The sequence below is a fragment of the Anopheles merus genome, chromosome X (assembly GCF_017562075.2).
Source record: "Anopheles merus strain MAF chromosome X, AmerM5.1, whole genome shotgun sequence".
NCBI lineage: Eukaryota > Metazoa > Arthropoda > Insecta > Diptera > Culicidae > Anopheles > Anopheles merus.
In genome coordinates this window covers 4871494-4883043 of record NC_054081.1, presented here as the reverse complement: position 1 = coordinate 4883043, position 11550 = coordinate 4871494, and the positions used below count along the sequence as shown (strand labels likewise).

Genomic DNA, 11550 nt, shown 5'->3' with positions numbered 1-11550 from the left:
AACAGATTATAGAGCAGCTGTATATATTTTGTTTAGCGGTGTGTGTGTTTACGACGTCACGGTGTAGTAGTATTGGAGGAAGGGAGAAGCTGTCATCACAGCTGCCGTGACAGTGTGTGTGTATGTGTGTGTGTGTGTGTGTGTGTGTGTGTGTGTGTTTGTTTTAGTGTGGTGGTGGTGGTACGTTTGCACGATGGTATTTGTTTACTTACGTGAGCCTCCTTCAAACACACACACACACACATTGCAAGCGAGTGGTAAACTCTGGCTATGGCTCGGTGTGTTGGTGCGGCTGGCTCGATTTCGCTGCCAAAACCGTGCCCGTCAGAAATGTCGTGGCCGTCTCGGTAGGAACGACGCACCGTTCCGGGTTTTTTTTTCGTGTGTGCGCGGCCTTTTCGCTTCTAGCAATCCGCCAAAATAAGTGCGTCCGCGTTTTGCCGTGTGTGTAGCTAGGGTCGTTCCGTCTGTGTGCGTCGGTTTGTTTTCACGCGTCCGTAGTGTGCAGTCTTTTGCTTTATTTTTTGTTTTGTTCGTCTATTAATTCGTGCCGGGTTTTCGTGCGTGTTTGTGCTTCGTGTTTTTGTGGTGTGTTTGGAGGGGGAGAGCAGAGCGTCGGTGACGCGCACGCCGGGTAGGAATGAATGAATGAAAAAAAAAAAAAACACGTCGTGAATTTCGTGTGCGTGTACCTGTCACAGGGCAATGTCGAAATGTTTGGAATTATTCCCTTTTATTTGGGACGCTTAACCTTGGTCGCAAAATGTGGAGAACCAAAAAGTCTTCTAATTTGTCGGCACATAATAACTAGAGTTCCCTTTCCTTAAGCTCAACGACAGCTTAATAAGTTTTTTTTTATGATTGCCTAAAGGACTACGCATCGAAACCAACGATTTGAATTAATCGGCGCCTCATTTTTGAGACTATTGCTCAGTTTTTCGGCAGCGGTTTTATTGCATTTCGGTAGAAAACCGGTCGCTCTTTAGCTCTGCTATCCGGTACGGCATGTCTGCAGAGCGCCTGGCTGTGTGTAGACGTGTGTGAGTGCGCGCGCGCGCGCCGAGGCTTCCGTTGGCTGTCAAGCTGTCAAACTGTCACGATGACAGTTGCTGTCATCTAGCGGGCGGTTCGCTTTCGGAAAACCGATGTAAACAACGGGCACTTTTGGAAAGCGAAACTAAATTTACTTTACTTTACATATGGTGCAAACAAATGCAAATGAATGCAAATTATCAACCACGATCAACTTATCAAATGAAAAAAAAAATAATCTTCCGATCAACCCACACATCAACACACACTCATTGTGGTGTGTGGTCGCTGTAACCTATTGCGGAAGTATGTTCCTCCCGACAAAGTTTTGTAATTTCATTTGTGTTTTTTTTCTTCCCTCAATTGGTCCTTGCACAGGCTATGATGCAAATGTCCCACTCGCATCAGAATCTACACCCCGGACAACAACAGCAGCAGCAGCAGCAGCAACAACAACACCAAACAGCCGCGTCACACCTTCACGGACCGATGATACCGATGAATGCGCAGCAGCAGCAGCAGATGCTGGCCCATCAACAGCAGCAACAGACGCACATGAGCATGGCTCACCAGCAGCAGCAGCATCAGCAGCATCAGCAACACCAGCAGCAGCAGCAGCAGCAACAACACCAGCAGCAGCAGCAACATCCGGCGATGATGAACTTGCCGATGGCCGGGCAGCCACACTACATGAACCAGCAGGTTAGTTTCTGGCCCCGGGTGTAGCGTCTAATGCCCTGCCCCGCTCTTCCCCCCTGATTTCCCGTATCTCAGGCCCCCCCCCCCCATCATGCATCCCTTCACCACCCCATGTCCGGCGTTCCCTCTTAGTCGCGAGACTCAGCAGCGAAGGAGGAGATGGCTTTGGTTGTCGCGCATTTGTTTCTTTTACTTTTACCCGGTCTTTCTGTGTTTGTGTGTGTGTTTATGTTTTGTGAAAATATTTCTTTTTTTTTTAAGTATTGTTACAATTGTTTGTTAAAGCTGAGGAATGATTCCGGCAGAGTTGCGCAGCTTGTGCTAAATCAAAACCTGTTTAAATTCGCGATGAAAATCTGTATTGAAATCCATTTAAATCTTTTTACGAGAAACTAACAAAACAAATGGCCATAATTAATAATATCAAAAATAATTATTAAGCTGAAAGTAACATTTTCTCGTGCCGGTGTAGCAACATTTAAATTAAATAAAGCGATTATTATATTCATTTTTTTTCTTTTTAACCATGAACATATTGTTCTTCTTAAAGCTTTAAAAAATCAATAGAATATAGAATATATAAATAGGATCAGTAATTCCTTTCCGTGTTGAGTAAAAATACAATAATAATAAAAAAATCCATTACGACCGTTTGAGGTGTGTGTTATGTCCAGTGCTGCAAAATGTCATGAGCATCACGAGATGTTCACCAACGAAAACAATTAACATATCCGTAGTAACTTGATGCTCATTGCTGATACTCAATTAACGTGCGTCATGACATGCCCACACATGACGAGTGCTTGTGTCAACCGCGATTCTCTGACAAACAAACTAAGCTTAATGCCGTCACAAGCATATTCATGACTGTTTCTGGCTGTGGGCAGTGCTGCCAAATGTCACGTACACAGCTGTGATGATCAGTGGGTGAGACTCATATAGTTAGTGGATCAATCACATGCTTGGTGACATTTTGTTTAGTACCCAACTCTTGATCACTCACTTGGTCATGACATTTTCTCCCGGTGATAATCACGACAATCTTGGAATATACTTGGCTAGTGGTCCCAAGCAGCAAAATGAGCATGCTTTTTCGCTCTGTCTGGTTTGATGGTCTGTTGTGTCAAACAGAGCGAGAAACCATGCTCGTTTTGTTTCTTGGAACCACTCGCACGCACCGCATATCTTCCATGACCATCGTTATGCTCACCGGCTGGAAATGTCGCGACCAAGTGACTGACCAAGAGTTGGTTGCAGAAAATGTCACTAAGCATGTGATGGTCGCAACAATTGTTTGAGGCTCATCTCTGATCATCACAGTAGAGCTCGTGACGCTGAAAACATGATTTTGTTTCAGCCGGAGTTTGTCATGACTATGTCAGTGATATTTTGCAGAACTCATCACAGTAAAAAAAAGTCATGACATAGTGACTGACCAAGCGTTGATCGCAAGAATGTCACGAATGATGGTCACACCAATAGTTTTAAGTATCACGTCTGATTATCACAATTGAGTATGTGACGCTGACATGGATTTTGTTTCAGTCAGATTTTTTTTATGACATTGACTATGACATTTTGCAGCCCTGGTTATAAGTCGCTCATTAAGACAGCAATTTGTAACATGCTGGCTGTTTTACCTCCTCCATAACTATTTTAACTCAGTTTGTGCTTAGTTTATTTGTGTTCCTGTTAGTAGAATATTTTTATCGTGAAAGTGTTCGACTTTCAAGGCGAACAAAATTATTTACAAAAATCCATAAAACTCTACAAACACTCAACACGCTCACACACGCCCAAACGCCTTTGTTCTATAGTTTCTTCATATTCCTTAATTTAACCTTACAGTTGATTATTCTTATCTTAAACTTCGCACCCAAAACGTTTCCAAATTTTCATTTCCGAACTCTGCCAAATTTTAAAGAAAACACACTCACACACACACATCTACATTAATTATTCACACTCACTGGCTTATGAACACTCATAAACAAGCACTGTAACCGATATTGTTTTGTTTTATTTCACAGCACTATTGAGCAGGCCTTTCTTCCTCGGTTGCTTTTCTAATCTGTTCAAACCAATCACTTTTCATTTTCCACAACCCTTACTCGTCCTTCGTTAAATCCTTTTTTTCTCAGTTCCTCGCGTCGAACACCTTCCGTTGAACCCTCCGCGCCCCACTGTCAAATGTCCCTTGCCACAAGTGTTTTGTAGCCATCATACCCGTACCTGACTGCTCACCCACCAAAAAAAAACCCCGCTCCCCCCCCACTCCTCCCCCTCGTCGCCACCCTCTTGCCTCGTGTGTGGTAATAAAATAACGCAACCCAAGTATTCTTTTGCTTACCATTGCAGCACTTTCCATTAAGCTTCAACATATTTTAGGGCACATACGGCACCACACTGCTGCTGCCCCCCCCACACTGACATTCGGAGCCGAACAGCGTCCCATAGAGTTGCGACAACAATATTGCCGTTGCAATCGCATCCAAAAAAAAAAAGCCCCCTAACAAGCAAAAAGCAAAACAATACCAACAATAAATGTGTTTTAGGAATCTGCTTCAGGGCGCGCAGGGGGGGAAAAAGGTTTGCACGAAAGACAGGGTTAGATACGAACAAGAAAAAAACAGAAGGAAGAAAATAGTGGACAGACAAGGGGGATGTGTGTTACTAAACGTTAGCGAAGATGATGCGTTGCGCACACGGTGAATATACCCATTATAAGATATATATTATATATTAAAAAAAAGCAAACATGATCGTAATGTCACAGCCAAACTAAAATAATCGCAACAGCCGAGAGCGGAAGATTGTCTGTCCCCCTCCCATACATACCAGAAACTCACAAAATGTGTTTGTGCGTATATGTGTGTATGAATGAAATGAATGTACATTGAAACACATTACTAAACGGTATACCGACGCAACAATCCATTAGTTGATTAGTTTTAGTTTAGTTCAATGTGTGTGTGTATGTGTGTGTGTGTTTCGTTTTTTCGATCTATTTCAACACACATGCTAATACAAAACAAACAGAAAAAAAACCCACCCCACCCACCCTTTGTTTTATGTTGCCGTGGGAGGTGACACATTTTTAGAATTTAGACAACACCGCACACCAACAATGGATAGCGGCGAAGAAAGAGGTGAAGCAAAGAAGAAGAAAAAAGCAGAACAGAATGTAAACTATCTTTAAGTACATTTTAGTTGTGCCAGTTGATTGAGCTGAGCCACCCACATATATGAGCACACATGTATGTATTATTATAACGATTATATATATAAAAAAAAACAACAACATATATACATAGTTAGTAGAGAGCAGACACTTGAGCTGCACAGTTGATACGAAAAGAGGGGGGAAAAGGGGCAAGTTTTTGTTCGATTTTTTTTTGTAAATAGATAACAGGCACAGCCGCGGCAATCTCGATCGACAAACTGACGAAGTCAGACTTTTTAAAATCGATCGCCTGGGAAGGGAGGGTGGAGAGGTCCTTGGGGAGGTAGGGAGGGCACTTTCGGCAACAAACCCGCCTCGTCCCACACACGCACACACAAATCCTACAGCAGAAAGGGAAGGAGAGAGTTTATTAGTAAACTCAGGACGAGGGGTTTAGTGTAGGGATGATCAGTTTCAACCAGTGTCCTATAAAGCAAAAAAAAAAGATAACAAGATAAAGACGGCCAGAGAGAGAGAGAGAGAGAGAGAGAGAGAGTAGGTGTGCTAGGTAGCGCTTGTGCAACAGTCCCCGGAGAACGAGCCAGGATGATGATATCGCGCAGAAAGGCGGGTTGATCGAGCTCTATGTTGCGCTGTTTCGCTTCAGAACTGTGTGACGACACTGCGCGTGTGTGTGTGTGTTTTCTGCACGGCGCGATGCACACAGTGGTCGGTGTATATGGGGGTAAGGTGGGGGCAGATGTGGCCGACCTGTGGCCGATCGTGCACACGCGTCCATTGCTGTTGCGCGATCCCCGGGCTAGGGTGTGTTTGGGTTACATTTTGCATGCACTCAAGCGCGTGTCCTCAGCTTGCGTGCGCGTGTATGTGTATATATATATGTGTGTGTGTGTGCGTGTGTCTGTTTTTGTGTGCGCATTTTGATGTGTGCTTGTTAGCCCGAACCAATAATATGTTTCGGGGGGGAACGATGCTCTAACAGAACAGGAGCTCGACACAAAGTTTACCTTGCTAAAGTTGGAGCGGGACAGAGAAAGCCAGAGATGGAGAGATAGAGCAAGAGAAAAAGAGAGTTGAAGAAGGAAACGGGCCAGAAGAGTGCGCAAAGCACATCACACCAGCATAGTTTCATGGTAATCATAAAGTGAAAAGAAAAAATAACAAAAAACAAAAACATTCACACCACATACACACGCGCATTATTATTAAAAAAAAAGTAACTAAATTGTAACCAATTTAAACCTGTAGTTAAGACTTTGTAAAAGGCATTGTAAACACTCACACTCCCTCACACACATACATACACACACACACACCCACTACTGCGGTAGGAATATTGTAGACCGATTGTAAAGGATGAAGAAAAGCGATCCCATGTGGATGTGAAGGAAGGCGTGGGTGAGGCGGAAGGTACGGGGGATGATTGAGGGGTGATTGGTGGTGAGAGAGATAACATCAGTGACTCTTTGAAGGATGGAGAAAACTGTGGAAATGTATCCTTTTTCCCTTACAGGATTTTCCAGGAGTTTTCATAGCTGTGGGACCCTTAATTGACTCCTTCTTACGTGAAATGAATCTAATGTAATGGGAATTGGACTTTCTAGCACCTTTGTTGGAGACATCCAATAGGAATTTCCAAGGAGCTTGTCCGAAAAGGGTGCCAATAGAGTCCAATTTCCAACGTAAGTAGTTCGCTTCCAATAGGAAAGAGTCAAGGAAGTGTCCCACAACTATGAGAATTGCTGGAAATCCCTGTAACCAGTCCAACTCTAGAACACACACACTACCACGTGCTTATTCTCTCTTCCATCCTACTCCCCCCCCTTTCTCCTCCTTCCATTCGTTATCACACTCGTGTTGTTTGTGCTACGGTGAAGCCAGAAATGTCCATGTATATATTATAAACACACACACACACACACATTACATATTTGATACGTTAATATTAAATACGTTAACGTGGAGTGGAGCAACAACAACAACAACAACAAAACATACACCGAAACACACACACACACACACACACACACACACACACACACACACACACACACACACCTTAATTAATCCGACAACACACACAACAAAACATTAAACTCATGTGTACACGCATACTAAACCAATACACACATTTTAAATAGTATACTCTCCAGCTAAGTAAGCAAAAAAAAAAATGGTAACAAAACAAACAAAAAAAAACCATGAAGAATGAACGAATCACTTGTGGACACAACAATGTTTTTAAAACAACCCCCTAATTTCTCCCAATCCGCCCGCCACACTCACTCACACTCAGGAGAGCGTAACAGAGCGCATTAAAAAAACGAGAAAAACAATGTTACCGAAAAAGGAAGCATTACAACACATTCTAACACCCATCAGATAGACAGTGATTGGTAGTTCGCTCTTCCAGAAAAAAAAAATAACAGAAGATCATAAGAATGTCCCTAATTTGACCCTCCCCCCGAGAACGCAAGGGAAAAACGAAACAAACAAAAATGTAAAAAAAATCCTGTAATCACTGTGAGCAGCAGCGCGCGCGTAGCCATCCTCCCCCTCCCTTCCCTGCCCCGCCCCTCCTTGTGAAGGGGTGAAAAATGTTAATTTTAAATGTCAACCGCAAACCGAAAGCGCGAACCACACGATAGCAAGGAAGGATCTGGAGAAAGTATGAGTCTGCGTGTTTGTGTGTGTGGGTGTGTGTGTGAGAGAGAGAGAGAGAGAGAAAAAGAAGAAAGGAAAAGTGACGAGTTTTTGTCCCAAAAAAAAAAAAACAAAAACAAAACAGGAAACTCCAAAACAACCTGTGGAAATGGGGGGGCAAAAGAGAAGGCATGGGAGAGAGAAAAAAAAATACACAAATAGCTAGGCGTATGTGAGTGTGTGTGTGTGTGTGTGTGTGTATGCGTGGTTGTGGTTGTGGTTGTGTGTGTGTGTATGTATGTGTGTGTGTGTGATTAGATGGAGAGTGTGAGTGATGTGTGTGTGTGTGTGGGACAGGCGCCGCCACCACACTTTCACACACCATGACCCCCACTTATTCCGACACTTTCTTCGGCACACACACACATAGGCACACAGGCACAAAATCGCGATGCGAAACGAATCTATTTACATACACTTTTTTTTATTAAACTTAGTAAAAACAAACAACAACAAACAAACGAAACGAAACAAAAAGAAAAGAAAAGGAAACAAAAGAGAAGAAAAGAGAAGAAAAGAAAAGAGAAACAAACAAAATCGCGCGCGCGTGGGGGATGTACCACCGGTCCTATTTGTTTTCTAGTGCGGATTCTGTGCAAAATTTTATATCTGTTCATGATTAATGTTGAAGAAATACATAGTGTACAATACTTACACACCAGTCTTTGTGTGGTCCCTGTGTTTGTCCCTGTGGTTTGCCGTCCCCGGGTTGCCCGTCGGCCGTCCGTTCGTTTTCGCCCGCGTATTTTCCCCCGTAGGTGGTAGTCAAGTAGTTGTAGTAGTAGTAGTAGTCGGTAGTAGTGTTGTAGTACTGGTAGTAGTTTTAGTAGCGTTTTGTGTTCGACCTCTGCAACACACACAGAGATACGGGTCCGAGACATCTCTTTAAACTCTTTTCCACAGGCTGAAGCGAACCGTGTGTAGTATGTATGAGAGCAGAGCGCCAGTGTTTGCAGTGATAAACAACCCCTTTTCCTCCATAGTGCACTCACAACGCTCCCCCACTCCCTCCTTCAAATCGCAACTCATGCACACACGTACACAGGCGTACACTGATGGCACCCACACATCTTGCACCAACAAAACTACACCGCACACGATGATCCGCCTCACCAACCAATCATTTCAAATGTTCGCTAATAGGCAGCACGGCCATAAGAGACCCGACCGAACGCTCTTCCAATCACACCCGCTCGCTATACATAGTTTTTCTTTTTTCTTCTTTCTCTTGGTCCGGTTGGGGGTGGTTTTCGTTACAGATGTCCCACCAGCAGATGCAGCAGATGCAGCAGCAGCAGCAGCAGCAGCAATTTCAGCACCAGCACATTATGCAGGAGCAGCAGATGCATCAGCAACAGCTGCAGCAGCAGGAGCTGCACCATCACCAGCAGCAGCATCATCTCCAACATGAGCAACAGATACAGCTGCAGCAGCAGCAGCAGCAGCAGCAGCACAACCACCACCATCAGCAGCACTTGCAGCAGCTGGATCCCCAGCTGCAGCATCAGGCCCAGATGCAGCAGATGCAGGCTGGCGGCACAGTAGTCGGCACGATGTCCTCCCAGTCCTCCGTGGTGGAGGACCTGATGGGCACACCGCAGCAGCAGCAGCAGCAGCAGCACCAGCAACAGCTGCAGCAGCAACCGGCCGCGGCAATGGTGCAGCAGCAGTCCTGCCCAACCAGCACCGCGGAACCGCCGGCCGCGATACCGCAGACCTGCATCCGGCAGGGCTGCAACAATCTGGCGATCGAGAACCCGGACTGGGAGGACGAGTACTGCAGCCAGGAGTGTGTCGTCGCTCACTGCCGGTTAGTGATTTCGCTTGCCTTGTTTTGTTTTCCAATTATTTTTATTAACGATTAATCGCTACGCTACTACTCTCTTTTGCAGTGCCGTCTTTGCCACCTTCCAGGAGGATTGCCTCAAAGGAAATGCTCCGCCACAGCCGCCGCAGCAGCAGTCCTATCCCGCGGTGAAGTAGAATGACCCCCCTCGAACATTGCCAGACAAGAGAGGACAGTTCGGGTGCCCGGCCGCGGCGCCCCAGTGCTGCCCAGGTGGGGTGCTCTGTACGCCGCCAAACGGTCACGTTTTGTTGTTGATGGCACCTCTACCATTAATTGTTTATTGCGCTAGGATGGGGGAAAACACACACATAGGTGGGAAACGTTAGTAGCTAGTTGTAAGAAGAAGAAGAAGAAGACAACATCTAACTAACGTCAGATGCATTAAACGATAGGAACAGAGATAGAGAGAGACGAAGCGCGCTTGTGTGGTGTGTGAATGAGATATGGAAAATGAGCACTCGTTTTCTACAGTCGAAAAAAAACCCTTATACCGACACACACACACACACACACCTGTAGGATACATTTGCATTACTATAAGCCTCGTAATCGATAGCCAAACCACAAACAATATAGAAACAAGCCATGAAGGGAAAGGAAAAGTGCCCCTTGGCTTGGCATAGTATGTCGTAAGTTTCACAAAACCCACACACACACACACACACACACACACACACACACACACACACACCACACACACACACACACACACACACACACACACACACACACACACACACACACACCAACCTATATAGACCGGCCGAAGAGGATGAGCTGCTTTTCTGTTTTTGCTATAGTGAAGCAAAAGCTTCACCGTTACGTGTAAGTTGCGCAGATGCATCCGTTTTTGAAGGATGGTGACAGATAAACATGATACAATTATTTTGTGCACATTGTTGTGCACATTTTTTGGACAGAGAGAGTTTTTTTCCAATGAGAGAGAATAGCTCTAGGCAGCGGAAAGGAAAAGAGCGAACAAAAAACAATCCGACTCGGCCCCGCCGGATTGGTTCACTTTTAAACGCAACGGTCACTTATGGCCCATATTAGACTAGGTAGGTGGAATTGGAATTCTTCTGTCAAACTCAATTGCACAGAGCGAAATTTGACATGCAAATTCTACTCGCTAGTGTCATAACGCGCAGCGAGTCGGAATTAGTTTTTGTGGTAATTATTCTACTTCAACGATACAATCAGTGATAACACGTTGAAAGCTGCTCTGTGTTTGTTTTGCCTTTCATCTCAACTAAAAATAATCTTTTTTTACCTTGGATTGAGCACTCCAACAACTAAATTCCCCTCGGTACGGATTTCACTTTTCCTACCGTGGTAAAAACCGTCAAACGCGCTTTGACGGACGAATTCCTTGCCATCTACCCAGTCTAATAGGGCGATTAAGAGTAATCGCAGGTTTAAGTCATGTTTTGAGGTAATTGCGTTGTGTTGTCTGACCGTCCTCTCAATGAATGTGTGAACTGCAACAAAACAACCATACAGAGGGGGGAGAGAGCATAGCAAAGACGCGAAGCCAACAAGCCAAACCCGTACGCAAACCCAACGAACTGTGAGTTATACGTGTGTTTGTGTGTGTGTGTGTGTGGATGTGTGTTATACATGTATAAGAATGATGTGATGTGTTCCGTCAAACGTGCTGTTCATACCTGTCACTAACTGCAACACAGCTCAATTCAAACGGCCAATATAGCTAATTACATATATAGTAATTGCAGCAAAGAAAAGGAGGCAAACTTCCCGCCTTACCTACCCACTCCCCCCTTCCCTCCCCATCTCGATGCGGAATTGTAAACCGACAAGTAAATAAAGGAAAAAAGGCACACTTTTCATACGTTCGTTCAAAATGTACATGCCCATGGTGGGTTCGTCGTTTTACAAGGGAGGACGGTGCAATCATTTTTATTCCGAAAAATATATTCTAAATGATATTTTATATTTGAAAAAAAAAAAAACAGTCTCGTATAAGCAACAACGAGCTGTTCCGAAGAACCGAAGAGAAATAGAAAATGCAACCGATTTGGTCCGAAGTTTCATTCCAGTTAGATTTAGCCCAATTAGAATTGAG

General features: G+C 44.5%; 1 protein-coding gene across 1 annotated transcript in view; it reads left to right on the top strand.

Annotated features, from left to right (window-relative positions):
* LOC121589491 (alpha-protein kinase 1-like) overlaps positions 1–11314 on the top strand; it is a 51194-nt gene extending 39880 nt beyond the window's left edge. The window contains exons 7-10 of the mRNA XM_041908439.1: positions 1194–1322; positions 1411–1734; positions 8878–9428; positions 9511–11314. Coding sequence (XP_041764373.1) covers positions 1194–1322; positions 1411–1734; positions 8878–9428; positions 9511–9601 — 1095 coding nt within the window. The 3' untranslated portion in view covers positions 9602–11314. The remainder of the gene's footprint in view (positions 1–1193; positions 1323–1410; positions 1735–8877; positions 9429–9510) is intronic.
* Positions 11315–11550: the final 236 nt, after the last annotated feature.